At 44.4% G+C, this 22808-nt stretch overlaps 1 protein-coding gene across 7 annotated transcripts in view; it reads right to left on the bottom strand.

The window, feature by feature from the left end:
* ARHGEF7 (Rho guanine nucleotide exchange factor 7) overlaps positions 1–19652 on the bottom strand; it is an 89337-nt gene extending 69685 nt beyond the window's left edge. For 3 of the 7 annotated variants that reach the window (XR_014218604.1, XM_082218601.1, XM_082218602.1), the window contains exons 1-2: positions 18971–19652; positions 4715–4801 (exon numbers count right to left, since the gene is read on the bottom strand). Coding sequence is in view for 5 of the 7 variants with exons in the window: in XM_082218601.1 (XP_082074727.1) it covers positions 4715–4801; positions 18971–19135 (252 nt within the window). In the remaining 2 variants the exon portion in view is untranslated. The remainder of the gene's footprint in view (positions 1–4714; positions 4802–18970) is intronic. The other 4 variants (XM_082218600.1, XM_082218604.1, XR_014218605.1 and 1 more) reach the window with 3 other exon arrangements.
* Between the last annotated feature and the right edge of the window lie 3156 nt (positions 19653–22808).

A 22808-nucleotide genomic window follows, 5' to 3' on the forward strand; every position in this document is an offset into this window, starting at 1 on the left:
TGCTCGGTCCCTGCTCCTGCCAACCTAGCAGTTCGAAAGCAATCAAAGTGCAAGTAGATAAATAGGTACCGCTCCGGCGGGAAGGTAAACGACGTTTCCGTGCGCTGCTCTGGTTCACCAGAAGTGGCTTAGTCATGCTGGCCCCCGACCCGGAAGCTGTACGCCGGCTCCCTCGGCAAATAAAGCGAGATGAGTGCCGCAACCCCAGTCGGTCACGACTGGACCTAATGGTCAGGGGTCCCTTTACCTTTACCTAGCACAGCCCAAAGACACACCTACCCCTAAATGAGAATTAAAGGTAAAGGTAAAGGACCCCTGACAGTTAAGTCTAGTCGCAGACGACTCTGAGGTTGCGGTGCTCATCTCACTTTACAGGTCAAGGGAGCCCGTGTTTGTCCGCAGTTTTTCCGGGTCATGTGGCCAGCATGACTAAGCAGCTTATGGCACAGCGGAACACCAAAACCAGAGCAGCGCACGGAAATGTTGTTTACCTTCCTGCCAGACCGGTACCTATTTATCTACTTGCATTTTTTGGTGTGCTTTCAAACTGCTAGGTTGGCAGGAGCTGGGACCGAGCAATGGGAGCTCACACCATTGCAGGGATTCAAACCGCCAACCTTCTGATCGGCAAGCCCGAGAGGCTCAGTAGTTTAGACCACAGCTAACACTGATTTTAATACAGTGGTACCTCTGGATGCGAACGGGATCCGTTCCAGAGCCCTGTTCACATCCTGAAGTCAACGCAACCCACGTCTGCTCGTGCATGGGTCGCGATTTGCTGCTTCTGCGCATGCACGTGACATCATTTTGAGCATCTGCGCATGTGCGAGCGGTGAAACCCGGAAGTAACATGTTCCATTACTTCAGGGTCGCCGCAGGGCACAACCCGAAAATGCTCAACCTGAAGACTGTAGTTATTCTAGGTTTCCAGGGAACTATAGTTCTACAACAGATAATTCTAAGCACGTTTGCCAACCAACCATTCCCATAATTTCCTACAGTAAACATGAGATTTATAGGTTTGCAGTGTAGATATATTCCTATGCTTTTCCCAAGGCAGAACATTAAGGCCAGGGATATCTGAAATGTGCTGAAGAGGTCAACAATATTATCTAGAACGGAAAATGCCCCCCCAAAAACCTGCAGTTCAAGTACAATATATGATGCAATAGGGTACAGCTGGGTTTTTTCCTATCCAGCATTCTCTTAAACTACCTAGTTGTTATCTTGTTCACAACTTTAAAACGACTCGTGCCTGGGTTCAAAATATTTCCAATTTTCCCCAAACCTTGAAAATACAGAAGTCTCCCCTCAACTCCCCCCCCCCCCCGCAAAAAGTGAGTCATATAGTCTTGAACTGTCCCACAATTTTGGCAGACTTTGTTCCTGTTATTATACGTAATGCCCATTCAATTTTTAAAATACGTTTCCAACTAACAATTTTTAAGTTCCATGTCTTAACAGAAAGGCAAGTGCAGGCAAGAAGAAAACAACTTGACAAATGAATTCAAACAGCACTGACCTCTTAATATAGTAAACTGCATATTGTTTATGGCCAATAATCAAGAAGTTTCAACTCAGGGTAGCCAATCACAACTGTTCCTCAGATGGCCCTGTGAATCCCACCCCCTGAACCCCACCTAAATAAAGCTAAGTCATTTTATAAAACTCTTATTCTTTCTGTCTTTCCCCTGGAAAGATAAGAAACATGGGTGAGGCTTTACCTTGGGTAAACAAAGCCAGAAGTTCAATTGTCTCACATTTCTACTGTAGTTCACAAGCTTGTTTCAACACGTCTGCCATAACTGTAGTCCCACACAGGGTTCACAGACAAAAATGAAGCAAGGTATGTGTGTGATTGATCATGTGACCAAAATCTAGGTCTCTATGTTCTAATCAATTACTCATTAAAAGGAAAGGCAATAAATTTGCTAGGTATTAAAGTTATCAAGTGTTAAATCTACAAGGCCCTTTAAAGTCAGATTCACTAACCCAAGGGAAAGTTAGCAAGCTTGGGGGGACGACAACACTAATTTAAATAGCTGTGTAGAAAGTTAAGTAGAGGGGGAGTTCATCATTAACTAATTGACTCTGACTCAGCAATGTGGCGACACTGCCAAAAGGAAGAAAACACCATACTTGGATGCAACAAGAGAATTATACACAGAAGACTCAGAAGATACTTGTCCCGTTCTAAACTGTACTCCTTATAACAAAGAAGTCATAAGGAAACCAAAACCAACAAAAACCAAGGCAATCAAGTGTCTGAATAAATGAGGAAAACATGTAGAAACCAACTAGTTTCATAGAGAAATCTGAGAAAGTGTCACCTAGCAGTCAGAACAGAAGAAGAGCATTTAGACTGATTATCACCTACACATTTCCTCTAGTTATCTCACTACGGAAAAGGGCTGGAATCATAGAATCACAGAGTTGGAAGGGATCCCAAGGATCATCAACAAACAAATGAAAAATTTAAGAAAGGCCTGGAATAGCCATCGTTCCCCAGCCTCAGAATCTAATAGAAGTATTCAAATGCATTGAGATTAGTTATATTATTTGTCTACTGTATACGAGACATAAAAAGATGGAACCTTGCTGTGCATCCTCTGTCAACAGGGGCCTTAAATATCAAGTTAGACCACCGTTGATTAAGATTTGTTTAGGTGCTGTCCTTGAGGAAGGAGGGTTGACTTGATGATTTAGTGTCACTTCCAGCCATATATCCAGGGACTTCTTTAAGTAGAGAGGATAAATGCTTTTGACAGCAACAGCTTTGGGTAGGATTCCTGAAATGGCTGGACATGCTCACCCATGATGTTCCTTCTACAAGTAGGGTAAATTTTTCATCGTTCAAAGTGTTTGAGCAGGTAGAACCAGAACAAGCTGTTTCTCCTTGCTCTATAGCCCAGGGATACGCAACAAAACCCTCTTTCTGCCTCCAATGTTAGGATTTTTTCTGGTCATGCTGAGCAGAAACCCACCACCTCTGAGGAGGCGTGAACACATCAGCTATCACCTTCATTTTAAAGTAGTATAACACCACATTAAACAGTCATGGCTTCCCCAAAGATTCCTGAGAACTGTAGTTTGTTAATAATAATAATAATAATAATAATAATAATAAACAATAATAATTTATTATTTATACCCCGCCCATCTGGCAGGGTTTCCCCAGACACTCTGGGTGGCTTCCAATAGAATATTAAAATACAATAACCTATTAAAAATTAAAAGCTTCCCTAAACAGGGCTGCCTTCAGATGTCTTTTAAAAGTCTAAAAGTTAAGAGAGTTGGGAGTTGGGCTCCTATTCCCCTCACACAGCTACAATTCCCAGAGTTCCATGGGGAAAGGGACAACCAGTTAAACCACTCTGAGTATCGTAGCTCTGGGGTGGGAATAGGGGTCTCCTAACAACTCACTGTACACTTAAATACTGTTTCCAAGGATTCTTTGGCTGAAGCCTAGCTGCATAATAGCGCTTTCAATATATTGTGCAGATGTGGCATTAAAAATCTGATTCTGAGATGATCTATGGTTCGTTCCCTACAAAACAAAAAAACCTCAATATACAGTACTTCATGGGAGGGCATGGATTGAGTTTTATGAAACTAGAGAGTGTATATTTTAATATGTTTGCATTACACAATGATATTAATCAGGCTATTTTAAAGGGATGACTCTCTCATATATATATATATATATAAAATTTGGAAGAATCCAAATAAAATCAGTGCGAAGACAAACACAGTAGAAAACAATATATCTCTTTGAAAAACAAGGCTAGATTTGGGGCCAGATGAGACAAGAAACAAGAGGTGTGGAACAATCTCATGACATTTTCATTTTTACTTAACAGTAAAAAAACAAAAACCTCTGTGTGTGTGTGTGCGTACGCGTGCTTGGGCTTTGACTATGATCAAAGCACCAACATTGGGGGAGTGGAAGTTAACTGCCCCTACCCAAAAAAAAAAACCTTAATACAGTACTCTCAACAAGCAGTTAATAACCTCCCAGCGGAAAACAGAGATGTCTTCTACTTCAGGACTAATAGCAGCTGTAAAGAGGTATTAAACAGTGAAAGCGGGGAAATGTAAAAGCCTCACTCCCCCTGCACCATGGCTCCAATAAAATCCAGGCTTCTCCATGGCTGCTTTTAAGTAAAAATGCCAGGAGAGAGGACTCACAATCCTCCTGTGTTTCATCTGGTCTGGCCTTCAATGAGAGTTAACAGGAGGTGGGAAAGCTTGTTCAATATCTGGCTGTTAAAACAGCTACCTGTACAAAATGATATATAGCGTTCGCAAGGCAATATAAAAGGGGAGGCATGCAAAAAAAAAAAAAAAAAAGGGACAGCGTGGCTGCACAGACACGAGTGTGCTAAATAGGTGCGTGGGTAAGAAGAACCACCACCGTGGCATTACGCTGGAGGAGAAGAAAGAAAGGCCTGTGTGCAAAGAGAGAGAGAGGATGGAACAGGTAGGCGTTTGTTTGCTGCCAACCGTCCGGCACAGTAGCTCCCTTAACTTTTAATTCATTCCTTAGAATGGCCCTCTAGCCTCCTCAGCACCCTCCACCCTCACCCCATATTACATGCTCATATATACACGTGTGTGTGTGCATATATAGATACATGCATGCAAGCAAACACACACACACGTGTTTGTGTGTGTGTGTGTGTGTTGCAATATGCACAATTCTCCCCCACCTCACCTCCAGGCGGAGAGTGGCGCCGCAGGCGCGGAGGAACTCGCGGATATTGCTCAGGCACTCGCTCTCGGTGCGCGGCTCCGGATAAACCTGCAAGAGGAAGAGAAGGAGAAGCGGCTCAAGTCAGTTTCGCGGTGGCGGGTTGCGACCGTGGAGAGAAGCAGGGGCTTCGGAGCACCCACCCGGGTCTAACTCGCCCTCCGTGGGCTCCGGGCTCTCGCTTCCACCCGCCCACCCACCGCACTTTCTCCCCTCCAGGCTTCACTTGGAAAGCAGCTTTTGGATTTGATTTGCCCGGAAGTAAACATGCCGACAGGAAATGGCGTGGGAACGGGGGACGAGGGAAGTCCCTCGTTCCCCCCACTCCGGGATGATTTCCCCTTCTCTTCCCTCCCTCCCGCCCGCGCCACCCCCTCTGCAGGGGCAGGGCTAGAGAGGTGGTGTCTTATTAGCTATGCAAATACAGTAGACAATATAGAGAGCACCCCACCAGTGCAGCAGCAGCAATGTGTGCAGAACGGAGTTGCCAGGATCTTGCCACCGTGCCTTTCTGGAAGGGCTCTCTAAGAAACTGCTCCGGCGGGCAGTTTTGCTAATGGGCTCAGCTCTTGTCCTTAAGTTACCAGTTAATAAAGATCCACCTGTTGGATTTGGGCTAGCTGTTCCCAAGGCACGGGGAGCCTGCCGGAAATAAATGGTGGCCACCTTCAGGAAAATAATATATAAGGCAGGGCTGACGGACTTTCTTTCATAGGCTTTCCCCATCAGCAACGTTCTGCAATGGCCTGTCCACATTGTTCCAACGTGTGTCTTCCCAGGGGGCCAATCTCCCCGTTAATGTAGGAGCATCCACATAATGCCCTCCCCATCACAAGTTTTACCCTGGACCTTTCCACCTTGAAATGCAGAGGGCTTTGATGCTTGGGAAATCAGAAAAGGTCAGGATCAAAACACCCAGCATTTAAAGGAGGAAGGGTCTGAGAGAACATTGGGATGGGGGTCCACATTTTGCCCCAGTGTGGGCAAGCCCCGAGTCTGCTGTCGCCCATAGTAGGACCATCTGCATTCCACAGCACATTCAGTTCATGGTGTGCTACAAAGCACAGCACCAGTGCTTGCAGAACAAATAGGTTACAGGAGACTCAAGAAATCAAGCCAAGCTCCATTGTACAGTCAGTAGGGAGGTGGGGAACCTACTTAACTTTTAACTCCAATCTTGCAAGCTGCTAAATGTAGCCTACATACGTGATGAAGCCATCTTGAGTGGCTTCTTGCAATGTTCCTACACCCTCGTTCTTTCCACTTGTTTCTCTCAGGTGGAACCTGCTGAATTTGCATAATGGTGCAAAACACAGTGAAAGTGGGGAAATCTGCTGATGTCACATTTACAGAGTTTCTGCAAGCAAATCATTTCACCGCACTAGAAGCTGAACCAGAGAAATGGGCCCCTCCTTGAAGCAGTGATTTCACTGCATTGATGCCACATACAGTGGTACCTCGGGTTACAAACTTCATTCGTTCCGGAGGTCCGTTCTTAACCTGAAACCGTTCTTAACCTGAGGCGCGCTTTCACTAATGGAGCCACCCGCTGCCGCCACTGTACAATTTCCGTTCTCATCCTGGGGAAAAGTTTGCAACCCGAGGTACTACTTCCAGGTTAGTGGAGTTTGTAACCTGAAGTATTTGTAACCCGAAGCATTTGTAACCCAAGATACCACTGTACACTGGTTTCCATACGTTGTCAGTGCAGATGCAGGAGGCTAGGTGAATGGTACAGAAGTCTGTATTGTTGACTTCTATTGCTATTAACTTTACTGTATTGTTATTTAAGACATTTGTGCTCCACCTTTCCAAATGTGTTCAAGACAGCTAATAATCCTTAAATAATAAAACACATGATAAACATCAACAGCAAAACAAAGTGCCGTATTTTTCCATCTATAAGATGCCCCCATGTATAAGGCACCCCCTATTAAGAAAATGGGGGAAGATGGCCCAGAGTATAAGCAGAGTATAAACTTTTGACATTATTTTTAGGGGGGGGGACCTAGTCTTATGCACAGAAAAATACACTACATAGAGACAGCCTCCTTCAATCAACCCATTTCAACTTCTTCCCGCCAGCCCATGGGTCTAGTAACAGACACAAGCATGGTCCCCTAAACCACAGAAAATACAACTTCAACTCTCATACAGAGAGCCCAGAGTAGAGTCACAAAATCATAGCATGCAGAACTACTTATCTATGCACCCACTATAAGCATGCACCAGTTTCATGCCGCTGTAATTTCCATGGCTTCTCCCCATGATATAGTGGGGGTTATAGTTTGCTGTGGGTTAAACCACAGAACCTAGGACTTGCCGATCAGAAGGTCGGCGGTTCAAATCCCCACGACGGGGTGAGCTTCCGTTGCTTGGTCCCTGCTCCTGCCAACCTAGCAGTTCGAAAGCACATCAAAGTGCAAGTAGATAAATAGGTACCGCTCCAGCCGGAAGGTAAACGGCGTTTCCGTGCACTGCTCTGGTTCGCCAGAAGCGGCTTAGTCATGCTGGCCACGTGACCCAGAAACAGGTGAGCGCCGCAACCCCAGAGTTGGCCACGGCTGGACCTAATGGTCGGGGGTCCCTTTACCTTTATAGTTTGCTGAAGACACCAAGAATGCTTTTGCATAAATTGTTAGCCCCCAGCCCCTCAAAGGACCACAATTCCCAGGGTTTCCTTGGGGTAAAGGAATGATTGTTAAAACCATGGGTAGGCAAACTAAGGCCTGGAGGCCGGATCCAGCCCAATCACCTTCTAAATCTGTCCCACAGATGGTCTGGGAAACAGCATGTTTTTACATGAGTAGAATGTGTCCTTTCATTTAAAATGCATCTCTGGGTTATTTGTGGGGCATAGGAATTCATTCATATTTTTTTTTTAAATATAGTCCAGCCCCTCACAAGGCCTGAGGGACAGTGGACCGGCCCCCTGCTGAAAAAGTTTGCTGACCCCTGGTTAAAACAGCTTAGGTTTGTAATGTGAGTATGCCCTTAATGTATGTATAACCCTATGGCTAAATGCATTCAGTGTTAGTATTTTTGGTATGTTTCAACTTAGGCTACTAAACATTTTCACTACAAAGCACACAGATGGGCTCTCCAGGAAACTACTGAATACACGTGATCTGAAAATCAAATTTCCAATGAATGTGGAAAATAAGAATCTGAATGTATGTACATGCATACAGTCAAACTACTTTCTTCTGGCAGAAACAGGAGAAGTAAGGTGGGAGCACACTTATGTTTGTCCCCCAAACCCCTTCCCTATTTTATTTTATTTTTAATGGAGCTATGAGGACTCCCTCACAGGCAGTTTTACGTGCCCTAAAGCAGTGGCAATGAGTACTCAGGTAGGTAGTAGCTGGCAGGCTCTGCTAGCACAAAATGGCCTGCTCTGTGTATCTGCACAAAATCTCAAGCGCGTAAACACCTCGCTTTTGTGGGGAAATTCGCAGATTGGCTTGTGACGCTCACAAAGTTGGCTCCAAGTGAATGAATATAAAACCAACTATCCCAGAGTTCAAGGGAAGCAACTGAAAAATCCAAAAATAGTTTTCTTACTTCTACTTTGGAAACATTTCTGAAGACTGCCAAATTGTTCTTCAAGCTGCCTTAAAATAAATGAGTTGGAACTAAAACCTGTGTGATAAATTAAGTGTTACATAAGCAACCTTTATAATGCAGGAGGAAACATGGGAGCCTGTAACACTTCAGCTGCGATAAGTCTTTCCATTGGTTATTTAAAACATAGGTACACTAGAACAGAAACAAATAGCCAGCATTCATCATGAAAAGAGGTCAAAGAGGACTACCCTACATGTTTCTGAGGTAAAATTGATCTGTTAGAAGAGAGTCCATACAATCCTTTGACATTTTATTACATATTTTTGCTTAATGTGTGGCACCATGTTCTGTATCACTTGGCAAGACACTCAAGCTAAGAGGTGAGGCTTCATTGCAGGGCAGGGCTCTATATCTGTTAACAGTCTGAAAGACTTAATAGTGCATGGATTCAAAATTAACTTCATAATGGCAAGAACACAGGGATCGGTGGGGTCGATTTACAAGTGATTCAGTCATTTAAAGCAAACTCCAATATAGTAGGCCGAAGATCTCCATGACTATATTTTATTATCATTTTTTATTTATTTATTTATTTATTTTATTTATTTATTTATTTATTTATTTTTAAAAATCTTTTGCCCCACAGTTGTGGGCCAAAACCTCAAAACTGGGCAGTTTCTGCTTCAACAGCTTGATTTTGAGTGCTACCTCACATAACACATTAGCTGTGGCACAAAATCATCATCGTTTGTCATTTTTGGGTGTGCTTACCCGTCCTTTGACTGTTCGCTTCATAGTTAAGTTTTCTCCTATCCAGATTAATTTGATGTAGTAAGCAACAGCCTCATCACATATTGGTGTGTTCACAGAACCAGTCACTAAGTGTCCCGCTATAAAAAGAATCCACACTCATGCTGAGTCATTGCTGGGTCATTGCCATATAAACATAGTCATCCAAACACTGTCCTGAGTCTTGGAAGTCTGGAGAAGTTTCTATAAGTCACAGTCTACAGCTGTTTCATACCACACAATAAACAGTATTTCTGGGTTCCAACTTAACAACCCCTATACACACACAAAAAAAAGAACTTCGCATTAGCGTGCATGAATTATTCGTAACCCAACTTTCTGCCAAATAACTCAGAGCAAGAACCAGCAGGAGACTAGATTGGCTCCGCTGGCGCACTTGCACCACGCTGACCTGGCTGCCACCCCACTCCCATTGTGCAGCCCACTCTGCTGCAGTGGCTTAGCTGGGCAGAGGTCAGGTGTGGGGCCCAGCCCCACACCGCTGTCTGCCGCTAAGCAAGCTCAAGCCTTGGTGAGACTGAGAGATGGCGACTTGCGTAAGACCACCCACCAAACTTCACAACTGTCTGGAGAGCTGAACCCGAGTTTTCCGTGTCTTAAACCGAATCCAGGCTTGAGCAACGTGCCACACACTAACGTAAGTGCAGCCCACCGGCCGTGGCACCCCATCACGTGATGGGTTAACCCCTTTTTTGCCATTACCTGGGTCTAACATAAAAATTGAGTGTCGGTGAGCCTCTTGCAATACATTGCTCATGGGCTTGGTGAGTCACGAGTTGCACAGATTTGCTGTAGCCTCCTACACCGGCTGAGACTCCAGATGTAGTGCTGTGCCAACACAAGAGATTCCCAAGCGGTCTACAGTAGAAGTCAATTAGCACATGGAATCTGGAGTCATCAGCTCTGTAGTGGAGCTCTAGACCTTCAGGAGCAAATGTCAGTTCCCCACTCCCTGAGCCACCAGGACAGCTGGTGTCAAAATTAATTTGAGGCACATTCAGGGAATGTTTGCACAGCCAGTTTTCAGAGAATTAACATTCTAAACGAATAGTTAATGTGCAGTGTTATTCCTCAAACAGACCAAACACAGCTGTCCTGTACAGATTATTTCTGTCAGGGGCATATATAAATCTCCACAGGAGGCTACACATAGTGAGTATTGTCAGGGAAGGAGACCATATGTGTGTAAATATGCAGGCCATGCCTCAGGCCCCAGTGTAAAGACCTAAAATGCTTCGGAAAAACTGTCACAATTGCACACTGGTGTCTTTAGGATTGCCAGGGAAGGAAAAGAGCTGCAGCTTACACCATGAAGCCCTCTGCTTGCGATGCCTTGGTGCTTAGCTCAGCAGTTCAAGGCAACCTGGTCCCATAGTCTGTGCCTCATTATCAGTTCTCAATTATCTCCTCAGAAAAAAGCATCCATATTTCTTAACACACTGGTCCCCCACTCCTCCCTTCCCCCAAAGTACTTTCGTCTAATTCTTGTCCTATTTATGGTTCCTCTCCAACATCTATAAAACACCAGGTTCCATCTCCATAGCTGAAAAGGCAAGCACATGAGATGTCCTCACATCCAGAGCCAGTTTATGCAAGCGATGAAGTAGTGGCAGTGGCAGCAATGAGGTCTGCAACAGCTTGAATGCTCTCCCGTGAGAGAGGACAACTTTGGACGGTGACAGCCTGAAGACACATTAAACCACAACCTACTGTGGCTAAATACGTCTGGGTCTCATCCATGCCTAGATGAGAGAACCTTCTATGCCACCTTGCAGTTTATGATGGAAGAAATATGGGGTATAAATGTAAGGGGGAAATTAAAAGTAAAAATGCACAATTTGTTTGTTTTAAAACTTATATTCCACCTTTTGCCTTTATACGGCTTGCATTAAAAAAACACACAGTTCAAATGCAAATCAAATCTCCTCAAAAATAAATAAATGTGCCTCCAGATTGTGACTGCTTTGTGAGTGAGATTCAAGTGCATATCAGAATTTTAAGTTTTACATAGTTAAGAGTGGGATATACGGCTCTGTTGCCCCAGCACAATAAACATACATTTTTATATGCCTTTCCGTAGTTTGGAAAGTGATAGGGAAATGAAAAGTGATAGGGATGAAAAATAAAGACTAATAGAAATAGATATCAACATCCCACAAGCAAACCAAGACGAATGCTCCTTGTTGTATAGCGGCCCTACAAACAAATAATGAATGCTCAATAAAGACCGGATATAATCTAACCTCCATGTAAGCTTTGTGCAAGCAAAACTGGATTAATGCTCAATAAACAGGTTGTTGGGGAGATGGGACCCTAGTGCACAATAAAATATCTGGAGTGCAAGGTATCTGTAAGCTCTTGCACCTCCTGGTAGTTCATCATAACCTACAACTGGATCATGCCCAGACCTACACCACTGGCATTTTCTTTTTGGGCAAGTTTTTAAGAGGAGAAAGAGAAGAGGAGAGAAGGAGAGGCGAGAGGACAAAGACAAACACATAGGTTGAAAAAGGATGATCCTCCATGTGAAAACTGAAACAGTGATGCTTCTAAAACTGATATGCACAGGCAAGAGTTCAATGCCTCTCTTCCTATAACATGTGCGGACCCTTATCACATGCCCTGCTTCTCATGCCCTGTTTCTCAGCAACAACTGAAGTGTGTGTAGGGGACAGTTAAGAAAATGCATAATATGGTATCACAGCATGTGGATGGCACATTATGTCAACGGTAACATAAACACAGAGAGTTGTGGTCGATAATTAAAGTGTGAGCCTTACATGCCATGTTCTGCACATGCAATGCAAGATCCTCCTTGTCGAACCATGCCTATGAGCTGTTGTTGTTTTTTAATAGTGTGGTGGTGAAATAAAACTAAGTAGTTATTAGTCATGATATCTGTGATGGGATGATGAGCTGCTTGTGCGTAAAATCCAAATCCCTCAGAGTTTGTTCAAGTCCGCAAACCTCTGTCTGTAACGGAGCCCCTTAAGCATGGCTCCGTCAGTCACTGGCAGATTCCGACAGTGGTTGCTTTCGGAATCGCTTCCAACATAAAAGCTCCTTAACGGAAACACGTCTTCTGGACTCACGTCGTGACAGTTTCCGGCGCGGAGTGGGTGTCCCTATAGGAGGTCCAGAAACCTCCCCACTGTTTTCGCTGGAAGTGTCTCTGAGCCATCCCTCCTGCTCACTTTCCCTCAGAGACCCTCCTCTCCCCCTGCTGGTTCCCTCTTCAGCTGCTGAGTCTCTCCCAACCTCCGTGAGCCCTTCCACCACCTGTCTTTCCGATGGCAGTTCCCTGACAATATCGTTATGCACTACCCATAGTATCAGAGGCTATATGCCTCCGAATACTAGTTGCTCCAGATCACACGTGCAGAGAGTATCACTCTGTTCATGAGCTTCTCACATCTGGTGGGCCAATATGAGAAGGAAATGCAGGACTAGATGGCTCCTCTGGTTTGACCCTGCACAAGGTCTTCTTACGTTCTCAATATAAATGTAAGCAGTCATTCCCAGAACGGTCCTAAGAATTGTGTACCCAGAAGTAATTTTTGCCTTTGGCTGCAAACTAGGTACCTTGGGAGGAAGCCCCATTATGCCCAATGAGTCTTACCAGTACTTTTGAGTTAACATCACGGGACTGTGATGTTACCCCCCCCCCATTCCAAATGAATGTCTTCTCCAAAATAAACCCACATAAAACACGTTATGCACAATACAGCATTGTAAAAAATTAACATATGGAAAATGTTGCATGTTGTTCATATTAAATGTTACTTTTTTCTGTATACTTCACATGAAAGCACTATTTCTCATCGGGTTCTAATTACTACCTCCATTAGTGCTGAAACATTCCTGTGTAAGGCTAGCTTGCTGGGTATTTACTTCATAGTAATTAATGAGCTGGTCAGCTGTCATCAAAAGGGGCTTCCAGATGGAAGTTTATTATGGAATCACAGCTGCTCATGTGTGCAAGTTTCTTTCTTTCTTTTTTTATAACAATATTTTATTCTTTTTTCCATACAGTTACATTTGTTACTCAACAATTATATTCCAATTCAACAAAACTAGTGACTTCCTGCTCACACCCAACATCAATGTTTATAACCCAAAACACATACAACTGTGTTTTAAGGTTCCCTTATTTAAATTCATCCTCTCTCTAACTTGTTTCTTCATATATTCTGCAGTTTTCTTACACTTCAAACCCCACTGTGGTCTTCGCATATGGGAAATAACTTTTTTAAATATAAACTAGAAAGGGTTTCCAGTCTTCTTTAAAAGATTCTCAATTTGTGTCTTTCATCAGTGCCGTCAGTTTTGCCATATCTGCATATTCCGATATTTTCATCAACCATTCTTGTGTGCGCAAGTCTCTTTCCATCATCCATATCACATGAAAATGCCAGTTTGTACCCTTTCCATCCATTTAAATCCAAATTTGCTCTTATTGCAGAAATTCTGTTAAGTAAAAATAACGTGTTATGCATCTGCAGTCACAGCTTGTGTGGAAGCTCATTAGCAACTGTTTTGGGGTGGGTTCTGTGTGTGTGTGTGGCGACATTTCAGCAAGGTCTCTATCACCACACTCCTAATTCTATTCACTCTTTACTTGAGCACAACCTAGTCTTTTTATTTTTGGTGGTCCAAATGATAAAAGAATGGCTACTTTCACCAGTTGCCACGCACTCTGGGCATAGTGGAATTTCAGCAACCCAGTTTGGATGGTACTCAATATTTTGACGTCAAAGACTCAGGTCTCTTTCTATGCCAGGTTCTCTGCACTGTGCATACAGATACACACCTAGAAGGGCCATCTCAGTGAAAGCTGCTTTTCAATGGTGCGGCATCACTCATCATATTGCAAAGGACAATAATGCAACTTTCTGTTACGTGTCAATGTGCTAGCAGAAATCATACATCCAAAAAATGCAGACCTTGTCAAGGTACCTGAATGTGTAAATTACATCTAAATTTGTTTATTGTAGCATGAGCTTTCATAGGCAGTATCAGGTAGTGAATAAATGTTAGAAAGCCTGAGAAAAACCATAGTTTACCATTTCATTCAAACCAGGAAACCATGGGTTGGTCTACATTACCATCTCAGAGCACAGTAAAGTTGGTTTTTTCTCAGTGCATTTCACAGCTCTTTCCCCGCTAGCTGTTCACTTCTGCACAGCTTCAATTAATTTGAGTGTGTAAAAACGTCAGGGGCTGTTGATGACAGGGATGTCTTACCCTATGCAAAGGTGTTCATACCTTGGATAGAGACAAATTAAGGTCCACTTAAGGACTCCAGTTGGTGTGAAGTGACACCACTGGTTGGAGAAACAACACATCAAACATTGGTATATCACAGCAATGTACAGGATACATATGCATTTTGGATAATGTTGTGTGGAAGGGATTAAAAACCCAACACTGAAACGCAGTGAGTACACAGTAAATGGGAGTATAAATGCAACATATGGTTCCCAAGTTTATAACAAGCCAGAGCATTCAACCACGATCTGAAGCCAGCTTAACATCATGACTTGCTGGTAACTCTAGCCTCCCAGTTTGGATGAAATGGTAAACTATGGTTAATTCCCTTCCTGGTTCAATTATGGATCAATCGAGGGGGTTGTGTGTGCGCAGGCAAAACACTCATTCATTTCTCAGCTTATTAGGCTGGGAGTGGATTGTCGAAATGCAGCCAATGTTAAGTCAGCTTTTCGATGTCATGCAGATTGTTTACAAAAAGAACTACAAACGCACAACAACAAAGCCCACTCCAAACCCTCTGGCTGCCATCCTGAGAAAAGTTGTTGTGCTTAGGCTTGTTGACTAGCAAAGGCAAAAGAGCCAGCTGAGCAGCCCTCTTTGCTGACTTAAATCCCGCAAGCAATTTGTATCTTCTTCTAGTTTGATCTCCATCCCTGGTGAGCCATCTTTGTTCTGGCCACAATTGGAAAGGTAAGTTTTCCTGATTTGGAAAGGTTTCCTACCATATACATTCAAGCAGTAGAGGGGATGCGGCGGCAGTGATTTAGAGATCTAGGCGCCATACTCAAACAAACCTCTATGAGGGTTTACACTGGCAGTTCAGCCTTAAGCCATGTTTCTCAAAGCACAAGGCAGTACGATGCTCTCTGGGAATTGCACGATTCTCCATTGCCTCCAATCAAACCAACGGTTGCTTGAGCTCCCACCAACAATTCCCTATCCAGTAGGGTCCACACCGCACATTTTCCATTCACACTGTTTCAGGGCAGCAGCAGATAGTAGCTAACATCCAATTTATCTGGTTTCTAGCACCTCCCTGCAGCTCCCAATTCCTTCTCTCCCCCCGCCCTCCGGCCACACACACACACACACACACACATACAGTCTAAGCTTTCTTCTCGTGTGCCACTGCTTGCCCTCCAAAATCCTCCCACATGCCAAAACACCAGCTATCTTGCCAACCCAAACAGCCCTGTCATCTAAGATGCACTCTCCCCAGGGTGTCCCCACGACCCCTTCCACACTCCCTTCTCCCTTGCCTGCTTATGCAAGCAAACAGCACATTCCACACTCTGCCCCACCCTGCCCCAAGGACTCATCTACGCAGCCCTTAGTCCTGCAAATTTAAAAGGAATGGTGGTGCTGGGGTTAAACCAGGGCTGCACTACCACGGTTGGCTTTTGAATCCACGAACACACAGAGGACGTTGCCTCTTGGTGCAGAGTTATCCTGTAATTCCTTGAGAGGCCCTGTTGTTTGATGTGTTTTCTGTCAATGCGAAAGGAAAACTTAAGCCTCTGAAATATACTCAGAGTCGAGTGTGGATTTCATGCTCTTTATTCAGCTCATAGTAGTGGGGAATGAAAGCTCCTCCAAAATATCTGCTTTATATACATTATTTACACAATGGGCCGCATGTGATTGGCTAATTCCAAGATTCTCCCATGGGCCAATCAGGTTGCGGATTCACTTCCACCCAGAGCTGGATTGGGTGGCTCCTGCGGACCAATCATACTGCTGCATTGTTCTAGGACGAATCAGACTGCTGCATTCTGAATCCTATTGTTCTAGGACCAATCAGACTGCTGCCTTTTGGATCCTATTCAACTCAGTACATAACAGCCTCATTCACCTTGCTGTTAAGATGAGGTGTGTATGCGTAACAGCCACTGTACATGCGCAGACGGCAGCTTCCTGAATAGGTTGCAAGGCTAGAGAAATCAAACAGGTTCACGCGCATCGGGTGAAGACACCCCTGTCTCCGCCCCAATGTTCGCAGCACTGTGCAATTCGCAGCAATGTGCAAATGCAACTTGATACGCAGCATGGAGAAAACGACATTGCTGTGTTTTAAGCCTAGAAGTGGGTGAAAGGGAGACTGGAATCTGCTGGTAGATCTCTGGGTAATTTGAAGCAGATGAGCAAGGAAAGCTGGCTTCCTTCAAAAAACAACAACAACAGGACAACCACAAAAGTACTTGTCACCCCCAAATTATACTGCTAAGACTGCTCAGGGAGAAGAGGCAATGAGGAGTGGGTTTTTTGTGTGTGGAAGGCAGTTCCAGTACTCAGCCATTTTGGGGGGTCAGAATTATTTCATTCTAAGTATATGTCTTTTGCACCTGGGCTCCACTTGATGGATCTTGAAAGGTTCTAATATCCCCCCCCAAAAAAAAAATATCAAAGGTGATTCTGCCAACCTGGTCTAAGTCACACTGCCCACCAGACAAGATCTGCTTAAAGCTATAGTTTTGGATTACCCAGTAGCAAGCCCTGTGCTGCCAATTTCTCCAAGGTTAGAAAAAAGGAAGGTGGGAATTCAAATTCCACATGCTCTGCAAATGCAGCTGGGAGTTGCAGCTCCAACGCTAACAACCACTACACCCTCTAGAGGCCACCACTGTACAAATAATATTCTGAATCCACAAACCTATGTAGAATAGTGCCGAAACTTATGGCAAAAATACTACAGCCAGAGCAATATTGTTTTTCTTGTTGCGTTCACGCAGGTTCGTGCATTATGATGATGCATCTGTAACCAGCGACAAAGCTGAACTTTCCCTTTCTCCCTCTACCCACACATAAACTAGACAACTAGTATGAACGCGAAACTTAGCCAATATGTAGGTCAAAGTTCACATTAATTTACAAGGGTGGAGTGGGATCAGCAAACAGGCACCGATTTTCCCAAGTTTGGAAAAGTCTACAGTCAAAACTATACCCAGAGATAAGAAAATACAATAAGCCAATCTGAATACATTGTTTATAGACATTGAAATAAAGCAGCTGGCCTTTTTTTGCCTGCAAAATACACCGGGGGTAGGGGTGCGGGGGGGGAGCTTTCTCTGGCTTTGAATCAATGTTTGAAAAAGACAAGTACCATATTCAATATTTTTTTAACACACAACAGAAAATTTTAAGGTGCTTTGTTTTCAGCTAAAATGCTGCTTCATCTACCGAGGGTCAAGCTGTAAGACACTAAACTTAAGACTTCAAAATAACACTTACAATAAATCACCAGCGCTCCTCCGAAAACTAGGTCAGCGTACTGCAATGTGAGCAAGCAGAGCTATCTCTTAGTATAAGGGGTATTTTTAAGTAATAGCAACAGTAGTGCTATAGTAGTTTGAATTATGTGATCTGCACCTCACCCATGCTAGAACTGTAAGTCTAAGTGCAGGACTTCATGCAAGATTGTCTATCTTTCTATCTCTCTAATCAGTCATATTTTGTGAAATTTGTATGTTCCATTGCAAGCCTGTAGCCTGAGAGTATGTCCTTTCTGTCACACCCATTCTCCCATCCAACAGGCCCAAAATGGGCCTTTGGATCTGTGAAGGCCTCAGCAGATCCTTAGCATCCATGCAAAATTATAAACTGCACCAATCCATAAATTCTAGAACGGATTGTTAATTTCAGCTGGAACCTTCTGTCTGCATGCCTATCAGACCACAGCTGTAATATTACTTCTCAGTAAGAACAATGAATAACAGTGCTTGTGCAAAAAAGGAGAGGCACGCTTTTAGTTTAGATTGCTAATGTCTTAAATAAAAGGAAAACTAATTTTCTCTTATACATTATATGATTTTTTGGAAAACGTTTTATTCTTCCCATGCTAAATCACTGTGGGTCTTATAGGGCGATTACAAACGTTTTACCCTTAATTTTCGTTCAGGCTAGATCTGCAAACGTTCGACGATTCCTGCCCCTTTAAGAGAAAATCGAAAAGTACAGCAGCTTAGCCCTGCTCCAAACTCTGCTCCTATATTTACCCCACTCCCCACCCATTTCCCACCCCCTTCCTCTTTGACAATGGCGCCTTTCGCTTGCTAGATGGGATGTCCGCGCCGTCGGCTGAAGGAAGGCAACTGCATTCCCCAGGAAAAGGCCGCACGTTTCCTGCGTTTGCGAGGGTGGGGAGACTCCTTGGACAAAGGAAAAGCGCTTAGATGCGATCGGCTCACTTCCTTGCATGTCCAGATCGACTGGGATGGAAGGAGCCTCTTCGGGTTGCGCCCATGCGCGCTGTGCGCGCCTCTTTCATCTGGCAAGGGCGGCGGAGCCTCTGGCTACCTGGGTGACTGTTGCGCCCTGTACCAAAGAGGATCGGAAAAGCAACCGGGGCCGCTGCATTATTCAGCACCCAGCCCGGGCATTTTTATTTGTCTGCTGCACTCGTGGGTTATCAGATCCGAGGGCAGCATGGTGTGCTGCATGCGCTGTGCGAGCACTCTGGTGGTGAAACCCAAGTATAAAATCCGCTTGCCTTACCCGTGTGATGGGGGGGGGGAGGGCGGTGGAGGGAGAAGCGGAGGCTTAAAGGGGAAATATAGGGACATAAATGCCACTTACTTTATCGATGGTCCCCGGCAGCAGGCGATCCAGCAGCCTGCACAGCACCACCCCGTCTTTCAGGGACGCCTGCAAAAATCCCTCCGGATCCGAGATGCTCTTTTTGGGCGATTCCAGCACCCCCAGAGTAATCAGCCATGTAACGGTTTGCTCAGCTGAATTCATGGCTGCTGCTCTTGCCAAGAGGCGGTTTTTAATCCCAGCGAAGAGCCAGCGCGAGAAAGCAATTGCGACGAAGGAGGACTGGATCTGATGGATTTTTTTGTGTGAAAATATCAGTGATCTCCTCCTCCCTTAATTTTCCCCCAACCACCCCACCCTCCCCCTTCTTCCCCGCTTTATTTTTGCTTGTGGTTTCACATGGAGGCTGCCGAGTCTGGAATCGCTGCTTCTGCCACCGCCACTGCTCCCCCCTCCTCCTTCCCCATGTAGTTGCAGATGATGACGATTCGCTTTACGAAATCCAGTAGGTCCAGTTTCTCCCTCCCGTGCGTTTTGGCAGATTGTCAAATGCCTTTTCATTATATACACATGAACCTGCAGTGTCTCCTCCTTTTTCCTCTCTGCCTCCCCCCCTCCCTCCTTCGCCTGCTGCCTCTCCATGACATCATTGAAGCGGGAGGAGGGGGAGAAGAAGAGACGGGCCCCCTCTCGGCAAACAGACCTTGCACAAATTCAACACCCCGCCGCGCCTGGGCGTTTTGCATGAAAGGCACATGGGTGGCGCGCGCGCACACATACACGCGCTCCGCTTCCCGTTACAAATTCTTTAGGCAAACCGCTTGCAGATTTTATTTTTTTTTTAGACGGCGCTCCAAAGCCTGTCCCTGTTGCAAATGCAGACGTTCGATCCAGCGTGAAACCTGCACGGATAAGAAAAGCATTTGCACGCGAATGCTCTGGGACATGCGACCCCCCTCTTTTGGCTTTTGTGCCCCTATGCGTACCACGCACACAATAGACGTAGATAAACTTGCAAGCGTACATAATAATTATGAAGAGCAATATCTGGATCATAATTCTAAACTCCCTGTGAGAAATACCGTCTCCTGTATGCGAAGGGCTGTGGTGTTTTTTTTAAAAAAAAAAATCCAGTTGAAAATCCTATGCATGCCTACTCAGAAGTAAGGGCTGCTTAGTTGAATGGGACTTACTCCCAGGAAAGTGGTTATTACCAGAGTTCCTCCTTTAAATGTGTAGTCAAAAACGGTTGCAACAGGATCTCTCAGATTAGGCTTTAAAAAACTGAATCACTTGACAAAGAAGAAGGAGACAAGCCAGCAACCGGGAGAGGAGAAGATGCTACTGCAGCTGCCGAGCCTTTTTTTACGCGCGCGCGCTACAAATGCGTGCCAAGGTGCGCAACGACAGGGAGGGCAGGTGAGGAGACCTAAGCCGGGCAGCTTCCGGGCTGTGTTAGGGGGGAGATGCCGTTCTGACACTGATGGAGGGGCGGGGCTTTGCACTTCTCCAGGAACAGCTTCGGATGTCTGTAAGATACCGAATTAGAAGAGCAACGCGCTGCCCTTTCGGGCGTTTGAATGAAGAGTCGCAGCGTTGCGCGCCCCCCGGCGGAGGGTCGGTTTGTTCACACCAAAGGATGAGATCATCAAATCAAAATAGCAGGACTACGTTAACGGTTTTATGGTGCAATGAATTAAAAGGGAGGGATTTTTTCTTTTCTTGGTGACAAGGGAATGCAGACTCTTAACAGCCAAAAGGAATATTTATCTGGGTCACAGATCTAGGAATAGAAGTTATTGAAAATAGGGTGTGATGGCTCAAAAGAAAGCGGGAGAGACTAAAAAATCCTCATTGTATATTTTTAATATGGATCACAGATTCTGAAATCTGCCACAAATAATCTCTCTCACCTAACAGCATTTGGATCATATTGTTCAAGGCTAAAAAATACATTAGAAAAGCATATGGCTGGTTAAAATTAATAAAAATGTGGACATTTCCCTTTATTCAAATGAGGCACTCCTTTTATGTGTGGTGGAGTTCAGGGGGGAAACCCTTCTGGTAAAGACCTTGATTAGCTATTTTGAAATCAGAATATGTTTTTTCTTTGCATTTAGCTGCTGTGGCAATGTAACCCAAGATGACCGCATTTCTATTTGCTTCACCTGCTGATTAGTCATAGCTGTTGGATAAATTAGATTGTACCATACACTTTTCACAAGTTATTTTGTATGCTGTTATGAGAAGCTATATTCTTTCTTTCCCCACCACCCTTTTTCTGTTGCATTTTGGCATTCTGCCAGCAATGCTTTTAGCAAGACACAAGTTTGGCAAGAAGTGGGGGAAATGTGAAGCTATGGCAACCCAGGACCCTTCGCCTATCTTTGTGCCAGATGTGGGGAACCACTGACTCCAGATGTTGCTGGACTACAACTCCCATCAGCCCCTGAAAGCATGGTCAATGGCCAGGGATGAAGGGAAGACCAAAGATTGCCAAACCTGCTTAATACCAAAAGGTTGTTAAAAGGTGACAAGGTTCCCCCTCCACAATTAAAAACTGGTGTATCTAATACTGAAATCTTTAATAAAGGCACTCCTCTCCTTCAACTGTTCATTCAAGATGTCCACTGCAACAAATTACGTTAATTTAAGAACTGGTGCCTGAGCTTGTTTTTCCCCTCGTGTCATGTCTTTCAGACATGGATGGTATTGTTATTTTGTGTGTGTGCGTACTCTGATTTTTATGTGTACCTGTCAAATGGTTTTAATAGGCACATAAAAACATGGCATATAACATGATCCTGAGAGAGAATGTGAAAAAGTAGAGAGATGCATATGATAAGGAGTAATGGTTTTATGTAGGGTTTGTTAATCTTTTTTAAAAGAAGCAGGGAATTGGCTTTGTGCATTTTCCCCCCTGGGTTCATATTTTTATATAATGTGCAATGCTATGTTGCTGGAAATTGCCTTGGATGAAGTGGCACATATTCTGTTACAGCATAGTTGCGCCAATTTTAACTATGTGAACTACTTGTGGCCCATAACCACTGAGGCATTGATATAATAGATTCTGTTTGTATCTTCTGTTCCTTTGCTGACACCGTTTGACTTTGAAATGCTGGTTAATCTTTGGAAATAGGGATTACCAGCCTACTGAAGTTAAATCAGTTGTGCTGTTGCCTGAAATAAGTCTGCTGTAGTGCCAAATGTTGGCATCATTATTATCATTATCTATAAAGCACATATAATTTACTAAGTGCTATATAAAGATGGGGGGGGGGAGAGAGAGAATCCCTGCCTGCAGGTTTACAAATGCAGTAGACACAATGCAACAAGAACAACAAGGGTGGGAAGAGAAGAGGAAAATAAGCAAACTCAGACACTGCTTCTTAATTGCACATAGCAGTTCTTATACTGACCATATAGGAGGAGAAAAGTTCAGAGAGGAAAGGAACCAAATTCCGGTTTATTCCAGCTTAGCTGGTGGAGTAGGTTCTGCTTATAGGTACTGAAAGAATAAAGTGCCATGTACCGGTATCAGGAAATCAGCCCTGAGTGCTCACTGGAAGGACAGGTCCTGAAGCTGAGGCTCCAATACTTTGGCCACCTCATGAGAAGAGAAGACTCTCTGGAAAAGACCCTGATGTTGGGAAAGATGGAGGGCACAAGGAGAAGGGGACGACAGAGGACGAGATGGTTTGATACTGTTCTCGAAGCTACCAGTATGGGTTTGACCAAACTATGGGAGGCAGTGGAAGACAGAAGTGCCTGGTGTGCTCTGGTCCATGGGGTCACGAAGAGTCGGACACGACTAAACGACTAAACAACAACAACACCGTTATCTTTCAGAATATATTGCACAAAGCCTAGTTCC

This window comes from Podarcis vaucheri (genome assembly GCF_965113315.1).
Source record: "Podarcis vaucheri genome assembly, chromosome: 4".
In the NCBI taxonomy this organism is placed as follows: domain Eukaryota; kingdom Metazoa; phylum Chordata; class Lepidosauria; order Squamata; family Lacertidae; genus Podarcis; species Podarcis vaucheri.